This window comes from Miniopterus natalensis, chromosome 1, assembly GCF_054644295.1.
Source record: "Miniopterus natalensis isolate mMinNat1 chromosome 1, mMinNat1.hap1, whole genome shotgun sequence".
Lineage (NCBI taxonomy): Eukaryota > Metazoa > Chordata > Mammalia > Chiroptera > Miniopteridae > Miniopterus > Miniopterus natalensis.
In genome coordinates, this window is record NC_142081.1 from 144,629,943 (window position 1) to 144,646,984 (window position 17,042).

Here is a 17,042-nt window from a genome sequence, read left to right on the forward strand (position 1 = left end):
CTCAGTGGGAGCCTCCCACAGCTGAGATATCCCTCTGGACCTTCAGTTGCTGCCTGTGGGAGCCCAGCCAGCCTCTTGTGCCTCTGTACTTCCTACCAGTCTCTATGTGGTCTCTACTTTTCATCCTTGGTTATGAGGGTGCTCTCCAGCTCGTCTTCTGTTGATTATTCAGGATGGTTTTTCTCTATTCTAGTTGTAATTCCAGTTTGGTCCTGGGAGAGTGTCAGTGTAGCTTCCACTCAATCCGTCACCATCTTGGAATACAAATTTTTCAGCAGAGTGTACTTAAAACCATGATTCATTGTACATTGTCTATGAGAAACTCACTGTGTATATAGACATACAAATATTAATCAAAAGAAAACAGGAGCGGCTATGTTAATATTGGAAAAAGTGTACTGAGGAGAAAATAGTTATTAGAGACAAAGAGGAACATTATATAGGGTGGGGCAATGGTAGATTTATAGTTGTGAGTACACAAAACACAGAATTTATTCATTATTATTTATTAATTATTGTATTATTTTCCACACGAACAATTGTAAACCTACTTTTGCCCCACCCTGCATAATGATAAAAGGGCAAACTACCAAAAAGAGACAGCAATCCTAAATGTGCATGCACCAGGGCTGCAAGCTTGTGAGGCAAACCCTGATGGGACTAGAAGAAATAAACAGACAAATTCACAGTTTTATTTAAAGACTGCAACATCTCTTTTGGAAAAGAAGAAAAATTAGACAGAAAGAAAGTCAAGGTATAGAAGAATTCACAACACCATCAACTAAAGGGATCTAAGAGTCATTTTTGAACACTCTGCCCAAAGGCAGCAGAACACACATTCATTTCAAGCACCCACAAAACATATCCCAAGATATCCTGAGCCGTGAAACAAATCTCAACAAATGTAAAATAATTTAAATCATACAGAGTGTGTTATCCGACCACAATAGAAATGAACTGGAAATCAGTATGAGAAGTTGAACTAGAAATCAGTAACACATAAAAGGAAAATCTCTAAACACATGGAAGCCAAACAACATACAAATAATCCATAGTTCAAAGAAGACTCAAGGGAAATTTTTAAAAATACATTGAACTGAGTGAAAATGAAAAAACAATGTATTGAAATTTGTGTGACACAGCTTAAAGCCACACTGAATCCGATATTTGTAGCACTAAAAGTTTACATCAAAATGGAGGAAAAGTTTCAAATCAATAATCCATGCTCACACTGCATTATCGCAGAAATAAAAGAGTCAAAACAAACAGAAGGAAGAAAAGAAAATAATAGCAGAAATCAAAGAAATTAAAAAGAGAAAAATAGAAAACAATCAATGGGATAGAACTGGTTCTTTGAAAAGATCAATAAAATTAACAAACCTCTGGCAATATTGACAAAGAAAAACAGAAAGAAGACAGAAATTACCAGCATCAGGAATAAAACAGAGAATAGCACGACTACACTGCAGATATCAAAAGAATAATAAGGAATACTATTAACAACTTTACACACAAACTTGACAACTGAGATGAAATGGACTAATTCCTCAAAACTCACAAACGACGACAACTTACCAAAAACGAAATCGATCACTTATATAGCCCTATAAATATTAAGGTAATTGAATGCGTAATTTAAAACATCCCAAAAAAGAAATCTGTAGATCCAGATGGTTTTACTGGGGAATTCTACCAAACGTTTAAAGAATTAACACCAATTCTACACAGTCTCTTCCAGAAAACAGAAGTGGAGGGACCGATTTTATGAAATTAGTATGATTATGACACCAAAATCAAAGACAGCGCAAAGAAAGAAAACTAACACAAATAACTCTTATGAATATAGACACAGAAATCGTTAACAAAAATTAGCAAAATGAATCTGGCAAAATGTAAAAGGAATTATACACCAAGTGGGATTATTCCAGATACATTAAGGCTGGTTCAATATTTGGAAATTAGTCAATATGATCCATCATATCAACATGCTAAGAAGAAAAATTATATGATCCAGATAGAGCAGTTGACCCAGAAAGAGCATTTATTCTTCTCTTCCCTTCTAGCTAAAACCTGCCCACTGGTGTTGCCATTCATTGGAAATGTATTTCCTTGTCCCCACTGTTCACCAGGGTCCTGGGTCTTGGTCAGGACTCTTAGTTCACATAAAGAGATTTTCTCAAATCCAAATCCTGATTGTGAGGCTCCTTATGCAAACTGGCTCCACTTTCTCTGAGTAACCAGCTCAGCATACCCAGACGTGAGGAGTTTATGCTAAACTACCAGATTAAACCGTTTAGTAACATCCTAATTTCTCAATGAAACACACCTTTGGAAAATAAAAAGGATTACTCAAGTGTAGAGACAAAGATGATCATATCCACATTTAAAAAATAAGATAAAAGAAACAATTTTATGCACTCTACTAGAAATTTTAACCCTGTACATTTAAAAGACCAAATTTAAAACTCAACAGAGAAGCCTGGCTGGGCGTGGCTCAGTGGTCAAGCATCAACCTAGGATCCAGGCGATCAGGGTTCGAATCCCGCTCAGGGCACATGCCTGGATTGTGGGCTTGGTCCCCAGTCGGGGGCATGCAGGAGGCAGCCAATCAATGACAATTCTCTTATCATTGATGTTTCTCTCTCTCTCTGCTTTCCTCTCTGTGAAATCAATAGAGAGATTTTTTTTAAAAAAAAGCTTAACAGAGAACATACTAACACTAATGATTGTTAGAAGGTTCAGTCCAGTTCCTCTGCACCTGAGGAAAAAAAAAATCATTGTTAAATGTATGCCATATGAAGGCTCCCGAACCCCAACCCACCTTTTCTTGTATTATCAGTCTTTGTATTCAAATTAGTTTTGCGATACTAATTATATTTTACATGATTGAAAGAAAAAAGATTTTGCAAAATGTCACTTTTTGTGCACTTTCACTGAGCTAAATTTGTTTCAGATAAGAAACAAGACAGTGGAGTTTCAGGTATATCATTTACCAGGTCACACAAAGAGCAAAGGACCCAGCCTTTTGATCAACCAGTGACCTGTGTACTCTTGAACTTCCCACGGGGAAAGTTGTAACTAGAATCTCCCTTTCTCAATATATTCATTTGTGGCAAGAAGAACACGAAGAAAGTCAGCATGAATACCACAGGGAAAGTAAGTACAGTTTTCTTTATGTCATGTCACAGTTTTGTCAGTTTGTGTGCTTCTCTATTTAATAACACCTCATCACCCAGCTAGTCTCTGTACTCCTAAAGGTGAGAGGCTGTCTTAATCTTAGTTCCTCTCCTCCTTTCCCTTTTCTTTTACTCCCTTTATGTGTTTGCCTTTCCGTAGTGTTTTTAGTCCTTCAGTAAGAAATATATCAAGTCCTAGATCAAACTTTCCAGAATTGAAGACACATCCCCTCCTTCAAAGATCTCACAGAGACAGAGTAATTATAAAAGACTGTGCAAGTGTTTTTTACAGCAACATCCTGGAGAACTTGTTACTGGTGCCCCCCAGAGTAACTAAGCTTGGGGGTAGGGCCCAATAATTTGCATTTCTGACAAGTACACAAATATTGACGCTACTGGTTTGGGACCATATCCTGCTTATTTTGCTAAGACTTCAAAGACATTTCTTTGTTAAACCAGCAGAGGGCAACAGGTATAAAATGTATCTTCTAAAAATAAACTGCCTTATGCTACTTTAAAAAAAAAAAGTATGCAGGGGTAGAAAAGAAAGAAGAAGTGCTGGCTAGAAATCTGGCTAGACTTCCCACAGAAGGGGCCACTTAGCATGAGGGAGAAACATAGGAAGAAAACAATATCCCATATGAGAAACTCCAAAACATTTTTTGTGCCAGGAGGGTAAAGTCAGAGGCAAAATGTGACCAGGAATAAGGCTAGAGAGACAGATAGGGAGAAGCTCATGGAGAGTCTTAAAGACCATGTCAATAGATCCTGATAAGCAACAGGTAGCCATATCATTTTTAGGTAGGGGATTAGCATAATCAAGATTATAGTTCAGATGGCAATGATATAGAGGATGGATTTGAAGGTGAAGAGCCCAAGCCAGGTAAAAGCCAAGGTAAGGACCTGGACCACACAGTAGCAGCAGGAATGGAGAAGAGGGGACAGATTCCAGAGGTGAAGAGATAAAAATTAAGACTACTTCCCAGGTTTCTTTCTTTCTTGAGTGAATAGGTTACTTGGCCACTTGGAATAGAGAAAGCAGAGGGAGGGTCAGGTTGTTTTGTAATGTCCACCACTGGCAGGGAGGGGTGGGGACAGGAGAAAGAAATGATGATGTAATCATGTTTTAACGTGTTGAGTTTAAGATACCTGAGGATATTCAAATAGCAGATGAATAAATTAGTCTAAAGCTTAGGGACAAGTCTGTCCATAGATACAAATTGTCAAAGTCACCTGCATAAAGGTACTTGTGGAATCTATAAAAATAGGTGAGACCATATAGGAAGAGAGTTTACAGTGAGAACAGTGGCGGGCTGAAATCAGAACCCCTAAGAACTACCTTGCCACCAACAACTTCTCCAACCTCAACCTGCCTATGACCACCATTTGATGAATTGCCACAACTAGATGTTCTCCATTCCCTGCTCCATAACATACCTCTCCACCCCAAAACTGATTCTAAGATCACACACCTAGGATCACAAATAACTCCCACACTGCAATGCCATTCCCATCCTGAAACAGCCACTGGACAACTTCAAGATCAAAAGTATGACATCTATCCTCCTGATTATGTGGCATTATATAAATATATAAATATAATTAGTATTGCAAAACTAATTTGAATGAAGAGACTGATAGTAAAAGACAAGTTGGACTAGGGTCCAAGAAGCTACACAGGGAATATATTTAAGCAATGACTTTTTTTTGGAGTGGGGGCTTGAGTGTGGAAGAACTGGACTAAACTTTCTAATAATCATTAATATGGGAATCCATCTCCCAAGTTTAAAGAGTTTCCCTTTCTGCCCATATTCCCTTTCCCAGGTTATCAAGTGCAGAGCAGCCGTGCTCTGGAAGGCAGGTGCACCATTTTCCATTGAGGAGGTAGAAGTGGCCCCACCAAAAGCAAAGGAAGTTCGCATAAAGGTAAAGAGAAAAAATACACATTTCCACACCAAAAAATCAGACCTGTTCACTGTAAGTTATACATTCTTTTCACAATGTTAAATTCTGAAAGAAAACTACATACTCTTCTATTTCTTTTTCATTAAACATCCATCTGTCTTTAAATTCTGCCAAAGAAAAAATTAGGGTGGTATAGTGTGGGCTAAATGCCCAAAGGATATGTATTCACAGCTGTAGTGTTAAATACTAATCAAAGGAAGTTTCTATCCCTGAACCATATTTTAATCTGTACTTTTAAATTTATTGATGATATTCTTCATGATATTTAAGTTATCTTGAAATTTGATATATGAAAAATTTGTTTGATTACAGATAAATCAAGTCTAAGTCCTAGAAGGTCAGGTTAGGAATACCTGATATTTTATAGATGAGAAGATTTAAATCCACTGGGGTGAAGTGACTGGTCACACAGCTAAGTAGAGTAAGAACACAGATGTCAACAACTTTTCTCAAACTTAGTTACACATTTGGAAGCACCTGGGCACTTTGAAAAATGCTAATAACTGGTTCCCACCCTCAGACAGTCTGAATTTGTTATGTAATTGGTCTGGGGTATACTCTGGTCAGGAGAATTTTTAAATCTCCCCCCAAGTAATTCTAACAGGGGACCACCAGACCAGAACATTGTTCACCTGACTTCACTGTTATTATTTAATTTTAATAATGATGAATAAGTACTCTTTGTAATGGATTACAAAGAAGTGGTCCTTTTCCAGTCACCTGTGCAATCCATGCCCTCTTCTCAGAGCCTCCTAAGGCAGTCATCCCATGCAGAGTGCACAAGAGGCCATGTGGCTGTCTCCATTCCCTCCTACCCGCAGGGTCGCCACTCACGACAAGCTACAAATATGAATCTCTCACACATGGATTTGCACAAGATACAGAGACTGAGTAAAGCAGGAGATGGTGCGCACTGGGGAGGCTGGAAGGACTCAGAGCTGGTAGCCATTTCTAACCATATGATCATGAGAAATAAGAAAAAGCCCGCCCAGCCGGGCGTGGCTCAACGGTTGAGCATCGACCTAGGATCCAGATCTCGGTTCGATTCCCAGTCGGCGCACATGCCCGGATTGCAGTCTCGATCCCTAGTGGGGGGCGTGCAGGAGGCAGCTCTCTCATCATTGATGGTTCTGTCTCTCTCCCTTCCTCTCTCTGAAATCAATAAAGATATATTTTAAAAAGAAGAAAAAGCCCATCTTCAGAAAATAGTAAGAAAATTCAGCTTTGCACATGTTGAATCAGAGTACAGAGATGAAGACAAAGTCTGCTGGATGGATTTCTAGACCCACGAAGTCTGACTGCACTTCTACAGTTGGGTTGTAAGCAATTGTACAGTATTCTTCCAATAATCTCTTGACATGTGTGGGTGTGCAAGCACACCAACCTCATACCAATTTAGAGATGAAGAAACTGAGACTCATGAAGAATAATTTACCCCCAGGTCACACAGCGAAGAAGGGCAAGGCCAGGACTGCAGCCTTTCTGAACCTCTGCTCTGGATGCCTCCATTTCAAACTGTCTGGCTGATTTACAACAAAAAGTGGGATTATGACTTCTACCAATAATACAACTATACAGCCCTTGCGTGAAATAATTTAAGGCTTCAACTATAATAGAAGATAGAATCCTTCCTCCTTGTGTTCCAATTCCTTCATTTCTAAAATTGGTCTTTCTCTTCCACACTCCCACCTGCAAGCTCCAATGAAGAACAAAGATCTTTGATGTCACACTGTGGTTTTACAACTGTCTCTGCTGAACCCGCTCTGACCTCCCCAGTAAGCTTTAAAATCATCATTTTGATTCTGAAATTAACTAGTGAAAAATATTGCTTTGCTTTAAGCAAATTATTTACACTCATCTAGAAATAAAACTAAGAAATGAGTGCATTGTTAATGTAGCATATCAACCTAGTGAAATGATTTAAAGCATTAACAATTCTAAAACACCTTTATTTGAGACAAAGGAAACTATATTACTCCTTGCCTCCCATACAGATCGTGGCCACGGGGCTCTGTGGTACAGAGATTAAAATGTTGGAGAATCAAGTGCCTTATCCCATCATTATGGGCCATGAAGGGGCTGGAATAGTCGAGAGTGTGGGAGAAGGAGTGAGCACTGTGAAACCAGGTATGAACTGGCACCTAGAGTTAGGAAACAGCAGCAACTTCGAACCTACATCAGGAAAATATGAGATCAAGTGAATAAAAGGTGAAACGTTGACCATTTCTTAGAAAAGGAATAATTATGTTATACACAAAGGTTAAACGTATTACGTTCTTTGTATTTATTTTTTATATTAATAAGAACTAGAAATAGAATTTACTGAAACAGGATCTGAAAGTGTAAATAAGACAAAAATTTACAAAAAGAGGTAAACTGTTGAAGAATTTATTTCAATAAGGCATATGATAAATAGTCAAACACATTAGTGGAACTAAACAGAGGAGCCCAGAACTGGGTCAAATATATATAGGAATTAAATGTACAATTAGGTCTGCCTTTCAAATTTGAGGAGAAAAACATAATTATTCAATAAATGACATTGAAACAACTTGATAGGCATCTTGGGGGGGGGAGGTTGAGTTGCTATTACATTCTTTATATAAAATAAAAATGCTATATGAATCTAGGAATTAAATGTGAAAAGTGAAAGCATAGAAGTGTATAAAAACCATAAGAGAATATTGTATTATTTCAAAGGAGAAAAGGAAATTTTAATCAGTAAAAAAACCTAGAAGATGTAAATAATATATAAAGTTGATAACATAAAAAGTTTTTAAAATTTTGTTTATAAAAAATACCCTCCCAGCCTTAGCTGAGTGGCTCAGTTGGTTTGAGTGTCGTCCCACACACCAAAAGGCTGCAGGTTCAATTCCCAGTCAGGGCACATAGCTAGGTTTTGGGTTTGATCCCTGGTCGAGGCGCATACTGGAAGAAACCAATCAGTGTTTCTCTCTCACATTGATGTTTCCTGCTCTCTCTTGTTTCCTCTCTCTCTAAAAATCAATAAGAACATATCTCCCAGTGAGGATTAAAAGATAAAAATACCCTCCCCAAATCAACAAACAAATAAGACAATGGGCAAATTTCTTTCATATATAAAGAATTTTTTAAAAACATTTTTTTTAAAAAAAACAGCCCAGCAGAATAATGGGCAAAGGAAATACACATCTAGTTTGGAGGGGGAAAAATACATACATATGTATGTGTGTGTGTGTGTGTGTGTGTATACATATATATATATACATATATATATATATATATGTTGCTTTGAAGATTCACAAATGCTTTGAAGCATGTGAAAAGGAGCCCAACCTCAAACATATTAAATAAACAAAAATTTTTAATACAGTGGTAAAACACTTTACTTAACTGATTAGAAAAGATTTAAAAGTTTAATAATATATAAGGTAGACAAGACTGTACGCAACCAACTCCTTCATACCTTATTATTTAAAAAGTAAATTTGAAAAACTTTAAATTGAAAAATATGTGACATCATTTATATACACCTGTTATGGACCCAATACTTCCAATTCTAGAAACTTGTTCCATAGATATATATACCCATATCTTAGCTTTCTATTGCTAATGTAAAAAAAAATCACCACAAAGTTAGCAGCTTAAAACAAAATAAATTTATTATCTCTATTACTGTAGGTCAGAAGTCTGCTTAGGGTCTCACAAGATCAAAATCAAAGCGTTGGCCAGCTGGGTTCTTATCTGGACACTCTGGAGAATCCAATTACTTGAGGTTGTAGGACTGACCAGCTGTCAGCTGGGGCTGCCCTCAGCTCCCTGAAGCTGCTCACATTCCTTCCTGTGAGGTCCCTCCACCCCCTTACAGCCTCAAAGCAACAATAGCACATCAAATCCTTCCCATGCTTGGAATTGCTTTGTCTTTCTCTTCTGCTTTCCTCTGGTCTCCTTTCAAGGACTCATGTGATTACATTGATTCTGCTTAAATAATCCAGGATACTCCCTATTTTAATGTCAATTGATTAGTAACCTTAATTTTATCTTCAAAGGCCCCTTTTCCATGTAACATACTCACTGGCATGGTAACAACAAATTCAGTTTCTGGGGATTAGGACGGGATGTCTTTGGGGGGCCATTTTAGAAATTCTGCCTACCATAACCCACATGTGCACAAAATATTCATTGCACTGTTATTTCTCATCTCAGGAAAAAATAAAACAACACAAAGTTTTAAAGGCAGGAAATAACTTAAATGTCTATCAATGTCCAGGGGACTGGTTAAATAAATTATGACATATCTAACAACATAATACTACATAACTATTAAACAAAATGATAGAGTGCTATATGTACTAAAATAAGAAATCTGCAAGTAAAAAACCAAAGGTAAATAGTATGCTACTCTTTGTATTTTTAAAGGAGTTATATCTCTGAAAATACCGTGGACACTGAGAAGAGTAATTATCTCCAGGGTGGAGAAAGGGGAACTGGAAACTAGGGAGCTAATCTTCATATTTATGCATTTAAGTTCTTACCATATGTCTGTAACTTTTTAAAAACTAGAAATAATTAAAACAAAAGAACTGTCATCCTACAAAGGTTTTTTAACTAAAAATATGAAATAAATTGCTCGTTTACAGTGGTAGACAATGGGGCAGTCAGAAAGTCCATCACAGGCAAGTTATTCTGATCTTCTCCTTATACATTGAACAATCCTAGAAAAATCTACCTACCTTTGGTCTCCACAGCCAAGGAGAAAGAACTGATGTGAAGTACACAGAACAGCATATAGGCAATCCTTTCTCCCTAATCCAGAAGCTCATATTGTGAGCATGTGGTATCCATGCTACTTTAAATACAACTCCCAACAGCAGAAGTTAGTGTGGAGAATGAAAGATAAGATGTGGCTTAATGGCTACATGATAAAATCATTTGAAACTTCAAATGGAACTTACAAAGAAGGCAAATCTGGGGCCAGCTCCTTGGGATTCAGCCGCTGAGTCCAGGGGACTCTTAGTAAGTATTTCACATTCTCCATAGTATTAACACAGTTAAATGTGGAAGTTGCTCTCAGTACTCATATTTTCTTGGGTGCCTTGCTGTTTAGGTCTTGAGAAACAGCTATCTCTTTACTTTAAAAGATAACATTAAATGATTTTGTTCTCATAGGTGATAAAGTGATCACACTCTTTCTACCACAGTGCGGAGAGTGTGCCTCTTGCCTTAATTCTGAGGACAATTATTGTATACAATTAAAGTAAGTTTTTACTAATATTTTCTTTTTGAAAAGTTAATTCAATGTCCTTGGGAAGACTCTAAGCTTTGTAATTTAAAATAAAATAATTCTGTTTGTTGTTTGATCTATAAAGACAGTCGCATACCAGCCTGATGACTGATGGTACCAGTAGGTTTACCTGCAAGGGAAAACCAATATATCACTTTGCCAATACGAGCACCTTCTCTGAATACACAGTGATTAGAGAAATCTCAGTAGCCAAGATTGATTCAGTGGCTCCTCTGGAGAAAGTATGTCTCATTAGCTGTGGTTTTTCCACTGGGTACGGTGCTGCGATCAATACTGCCAAGGTGAGAAGCATTTATACTCATTATGAATGGAATTCTTGGTATGTGGTGTTGACAGGCCTCATGCACCTGGGTCATGTCTGATCATACAACCTGAGGAAGATTCACAAACCTTCCTCTAAACATCCTTGAGTTCTTTACTATCTGTCTAGTCATCCCATACCCTCTTCAACATCTTTCCCATTCCCTTCAGCCAATAATGACAAATTATATCTGGATTCCACTCACAAGTGAAGACATCAGGAATTCCTGGGAGTTAAACAAAACACAGTCACAAAATGACTATGTGTCCTTCCACATTGTAGTTCATTCTTTTTTTCATTCAACAAACATTTATGGAGTCATTCACTGTTCCAGGTGAGGAGATTCAGCAGCTAACAAAACTCATCGAGTTTCTATTCTGTTGTATAATGCATCAGGTGGTGATCAGTGCTCATAAAAAGAAAAGGACAGTAGAAAGACCAACTGACAAAAGGGGTGTTGCTCTATAAAACAGATTGGTCAGTAACCCCACTCTGATTGAGTGGATTACTGTCATACATCTGTTTTGGAACCTCACCCAATCCTGCCCAGCTCCATTCTTTAATTGGCTGTTGAATTTTAGTTCTTTATTTTTCCCAATTTCCATTAGTCCCAATACTATACAGAGAGATAGGGTATAAGGTGTTCCATTTAAATTAGTCTCAGCTGGGACTCAATAAAAAATAAGCCCTTGCCTTCATAAGGCATTGACATTGTAAACAATGCAAAGTTTACAGATATTCACAAGAGAAAGAAAAAAGGGTTGTAGGAAGATGAGATGGTTTTAAAGATCTCAAAAATATCTGAAGCTAAATAAATACTGTGCCAAATAAGTCTTAAGATTCAATGAAAGTTCATTAAATTGCTTCTACCCATGCTAATTCCTGGGTTGAAACACTCTCTTTGCAGGTAATTTTTTGCTCTTCTGGTAAAAAGTATCCCACATTTAGAAATACCTTGAGAAACTACAAATTTAGTTATGTGTTTTATTTGAAAATATCCTTTGTTTTATGTCTCAAAAAAGTATATACAGACTTCGTCTTTCCAACTGAATAAATCTCTGTGTTCTCCTTGCTTCTGTTTTATGCTTTTATGTGCTCAGGTGACCCCAGGCTCCACCTGTGCAGTGTTTGGCCTTGGAGGAGTCGGCCTGTCTGTTGTCATGGGCTGTAAAGCGGCTGGAGCGGCCAGGATCATTGGGGTAGACGTCAACAAAGACAAATTTGAGAAGGCGAAGGAAGTGGGTGCCACTGAGTGCATCAGCCCACAGGATTTCAAGAAACCTATCCATGAAGTTTTAGTTGAAATGACAGGAACTGGTGTAGAATTTTGCTTTGAGGTCATTGGAAATCCAGAAATGGTGGTATGTGAGCCTCTGGAATGAAAATTACCAGTATTTCTACCAGTCATCATTGTAGATTTTACTTGAATGAAAATTCTAAAATTTCTTCCACATTCCTCTAGTTAATTTTCCTGTGCCCCGTGACATCTTACCCGTTACCCTCTGTCTGCTCCTACAAATCTGTTCATTACCCCAGACACTGAACTCCCATACTGAGTTTTCTCCTCCCTCTGTTCCATCATGCCATTCCTTCAAATAAGCACAAAACCTCCAACAGGCAGAACAAAAAGGCTCTGTAAAGAATTCTCACTGGATTGTTTCATAACAAGCAAAACCCAGTAACTTAAGTTCTAACCCAGAAGATTTCGGCAGGGTAAGGACAATATTGGATTAATGATCCTATAAAGCGATGAGCTTTGCACTTTCAGCAAAGTCTTTTCAGGTTGGATGTGAGATGTTTCCAAGATAAATATTTACCAATCTTGATTAAATAGAATCATTCCAAAAAAAAAAAAAGTTGTTACTTTTCTGGCTAAACATGGTTTACATAAGAGAATATGAATGGAGAAAATGTTACTTCACAATTTGAGACCTGCTTTCCTGGGGGATTTGTAGAAACGTATTATTGGGTTACATGGCTCCATCTTCTAGTCAGCTGAATGGAAACCCAAGAACTATCTCTTCTAGCTGAGGTCCTTTCTTTAGCTTACAAAATCTTTTCATTCCTCACTACACATACGTTTCCTCTTCTGTTAAAAGATATAGGAAAACGTTTCTCACAGTCTTTCCCACAGACAGTCTGGCTCTGAGAAATAGCTTTTAAAAATAACTAATGGGAACATTAGTTTATCTCTTTGCTAATTCATGATGCTATACAAATATCCAATTGTACTCTTTGATGTTTAAAAGAAAATGTCAACTCTAACCATTAGTATCAGTAATGGTTCTTAATTAGAAGTAGAAAGAAGGAACTCTTACCCTTTGAGACAGCATTGAGGGACCTGGAGACTTCTAAGCTGAACAAAATAAGATGGTCAGAGAAAGACAAATATCACGTGATCTCACTTATATATGGAATCTAAAGAACAAAATAAACTGATGAACGAAATAGGACCAGAAGCATGGATAAATGGAACATAATGACAGATCTCAGAGGGGAGGAGGGTAAGGAGGAGAGGAAGAGATCAACCAAAGAATATATATGCATATATGCATAGCCCATGGACACAGACAATAGTGTGGGAAAGGCCTAGGAAGGGTGGCAGCAGGGTGGAGGGAGGCAAAGGCGGGGGAAATGGGGGGCATCTGTAATAGAGTCAACAATAAAAAAATTATTAGTAGTAGCCATAGTAGTAGTAGTAGCTACAGTAGTATTACTACCATGGGTACCTTTAGTATTTTCATTTTTTAATTTCTATCTGTTGAATCTAAAATGCCAGATACTATATATACTTGGCAGTACACAATGCCTTATTTATGTTTCAGCATTTCCTTATAAGATAAATGTTATTTCAGAGGACAGAGAAAACCAGAAAAGAAGGCCACAGCCCACTCAGCAGTCAAGTTGAGGTTTAGACTTAGGTTCCTACCTCTGAGGCACATCTTTTAACCCCTGCATTGTCTTGCATTGTTTTACAACAGGCAGCTGCCCTGGCCTCCTGCCACGAGAGCCATGGGGTCTGTGTGATTGTTGGGCTCTTGGATTATGGTGTCCAGCTCAACATCAATGGCTACTTGTTCTTCTCAGGACGATCTTTGAAGGGATCTGTTTTTGGAGGTATGGAAGAGTGGAAATCTGTGGGGGTTAAAAGGGGGGGTAATAGAAAAACGTATCATAAATGCTTGAGGAGACACATAAAACAAGAGCTTTAGACTACAGTTTTTGTTTCAACACATAAATATCCGAGATAAGGGGATGGATATTAGATGTCTACAGTGGCTTCTTGGTAAGCTTTTTCTCATGCAAAGAGAGAGAAGAGACTTAAAACTTGGTGAAGAAACCAGTGTCCAAAGTTTAATGCAAATTCTAAATTGTAAAGAAAAGGCAATTCTGCAATCAACAACTGTATTTCCCTTGAGTTATACACCTGCCAACTAGGGTTCTTTGGAGGATATATTGAACCATTAGTAGTCATTGTTCCACAGTGTAAATTTTATCTGAAACTGAATTGTCATTATACCAACGCAAACACAATGGATTCATGACTGAAAAGAAATACTACTGATAAAAAGCAAATGAGATTTATGTTTTTGAGGGAGAAAAATCATAAAATAATTTGTTTTAGAAATATTTTTATAGATGTTAGAAGTCTTTTATTAAAAAGTATAAAAAAGCTAAATTAAATAAATCTGCTTAGGATCCTGGGCATATAAGCAAGTAATCTGATATTTAAGAAGAAATGTATTTAGCTAGCAATTTGGGGCAATCTGAATTCCTGGGCAAGAGAGATGAGAATTAGGAGCTATCTGCATTATGTGAACCAGTGAGCTCACTGTGGTCTCCAAATTAGCTATGGTGGTGTATGCCTACAGGTACTAGGATCTTACCCTATTCATTTACAAAAAGTAGATAAATGACAGAGCCAGGGAAAAAAAGTAATAATTCAGTTTAGACTGTAATTTTAATTCCTTCATTTCATTCCAAATACAAATATTCAGCTAACTCTTATAAAATAAGATCACCAATATTTTAAATAATCCTAATAAAGAAACTATTTCACACGCCACTTAAACATTCATGTAATGATCATTAAGTTAATTCCTTTCTCTAGTTCAATAGTTTTCAATTAAGGATAGCACTGACTGCGTGTTGAACAGGCCTGCTAAACTTCCTACAACGTACACAGTGAAGAATTTTCCCACCCAAAATGCCATTACTGCTCTTGTTAAGAAACACTGCCTAGCCTAGTCTGTGGTCCTGGAGCCTTCCTTTTTAGATTGTTTGGCTGAAAGAAGAAACAAGAAACAAGTGCAAGTGTTTCTTATATAGATATGAAAATGCTTTATTAAATCACCAATCAAAAAATAAAAACAAACAGATCTTAAGAGTTGCCATCACAAGAAAAAAATTTGTAACTATGTGTGATGATGAATGTTAACTAAACTTAGTTTAACAGTAATCATTTCACAATATAGACATACATCAAATCATGATGCTGTGTACTGAAAACTGATACCATGTTATATGTCAATGATATCTCAATTTTTGGAAAAAAGATAAAAACAAACAGAAAAATATACTAGCCCTTCATGTCATGACATACAGCATGTTAGAATTCTTGATTACACATAACAGAAACCAACTTAAATGCAAAATATTGGGATAGTTTTAGGTAACTTTGAGAATAAGAGGGAAGCATGAAGAACGTGGCCCAGGCTGCAACCAAGAAAAGCAAGTAATGGCCAAGATCCTGTCACAGAATAAGCTGCTTAGGACACTGCTATCTCCTTGCCCAATTACACCACACACACCCTCTCCAGAAACAAGCAGGCCCCCACTTCTGTGTGGTGACTTGCTGGGTATGTCACTTTGCACAGTCGTAAACATAAAAGTATTTCTTGAAAATTATGAAAACAGAGAAAATACAATGCTAAGTTTCTGTTCCCTTGGCTGACCCCATCTTTCCCTGTGCAATTCTTACTTCCAGAAGGTACATTTCATTCTTACCTTGCTTTTGTCCAAAGCTGTCACTGAGATCACTGCCATGGCAAAAACTCTTCCTTTAAGATATTTGGCTCTTTCATGAAACTGCAGATCAAAACACACACATGCACACACACAGACATACAGACACACAGACACACACACATATATGAAATGTCCTATTTCTCACCTTTGAAATGCTTCCTTTCATGGTTCCCAAGACTTGGCCCTTGGTTATACATTACATGTGGGTTTACAGCTCTCAGACAGTGCGACTTAACACCAAGATCATCTAAAACAAGGTCCACAGTATACTTGCTTTAAGTAAATTCTCTATTGTACCAGAGGTCTCAAGATGTTCAGGAAAACAGCCTGCTATACAGGGTATATGTTTGGGACAGGCATGCTCCTGAGGACTGACACAAGTGAATGGGGAATCCTTAGATTTCCTCAGTCAAAGCCAACACCTCTAGCAACTGACCTGAATGGCCCTTCTTGTAGAGTGAGCCTAATGAATAAAATCTGTTGTTAATTTGTTGTATTTCCAGGCTGGAAAAGCAGACAGAACGTCTCTAAACTGGTTTCTGATTATATGGCAAAGAAGTTTAATTTAGATCCACTAATTACCCATACTATGAATCTTGATAAAATCAATGAAGCAGTTGGATTCATGAAAACCGGAAAATGGTAAGTTCCTGCAATAATGTTTATGTCTGAGTGTTTGCGGCCAAGAGAAAGGGCGTGTGGAAGTTGGGGAGGCAGGGGAAAGGAAGCCACAGCTGGCAAAGCCACACGCAGACAACTGAAGAAGTTTTCAGCAATTTGTAAACATCTCCTCCCCCTCTTTATTTCATTTCCAGTTTACAAAAAGAAAAATGTTATCCTGAAAATATTTAAGTGATAGTCTACCCCTACCATTAGCATTTTATTTCCAATTTGGCATTTTTATATGAAACATTAACTAATGAGGCTGGCAAATAAAATTTTAGCTCAAGTTTAAGTTCATAGTTTATGAAGAGGCCATTGTTGTTCTATTTCAAAGAAATTATCCCTAGAATTTCAAATTCTGACACCTGTCTTTGGCCCACAAACTGAACACCAGCCATAAACTGGACACTGGCAACCCCACAAGGGTACAGGTCTGCACACATATTCCTCACCCTTGGAACTCCATGTAATTTTGAAAAATCTCACCACTGATTTAATCTGCCCATTTTTCACATAACATGAAACTTACTGGTCCAGAAAGTGAAAATGTGAAACCCAAAACACAAATGTTGTTTTGGAAATTTTTCCATTTATTTTTTTTTTTTCTTTCTTTTTTTAGTATCCG

The 17,042-nt window shown here is 37.4% G+C and overlaps 1 protein-coding gene across 1 annotated transcript; it reads left to right on the top strand.

The window, feature by feature from the left end:
- Positions 1-4,029: 4,029 nt before the first annotated feature.
- On the top strand, positions 4,030-16,400 carry LOC107535676 (alcohol dehydrogenase 6). The gene is made up of 8 exons (XM_087824866.1): positions 4,030-4,071; positions 5,001-5,102; positions 7,136-7,268; positions 10,290-10,377; positions 10,490-10,706; positions 11,827-12,087; positions 13,708-13,843; positions 16,258-16,400. Exons 1-8 carry the CDS (start codon positions 4,030-4,032, stop codon positions 16,398-16,400), a joined length of 1,122 nt encoding a protein of 373 aa, XP_087680992.1.
- Positions 16,401-17,042: the final 642 nt, after the last annotated feature.

Coding starts and splice junctions, on each gene's coding strand:
- LOC107535676 (XM_087824866.1), top strand. CDS start 4,030: ATGGATTTGAAGGTGAAGAGCCCAAGCCAGGTAAAAGCCAAG. Junction 10,378..10,489: donor AATTATTGTATACAATTAAA/GTAAGTTTTTAC, acceptor TGATCTATAAAG/ACAGTCGCATACCAGCCTGA. Junction 12,088..13,707: donor TTGGAAATCCAGAAATGGTG/GTATGTGAGCCT, acceptor GTTTTACAACAG/GCAGCTGCCCTGGCCTCCTG.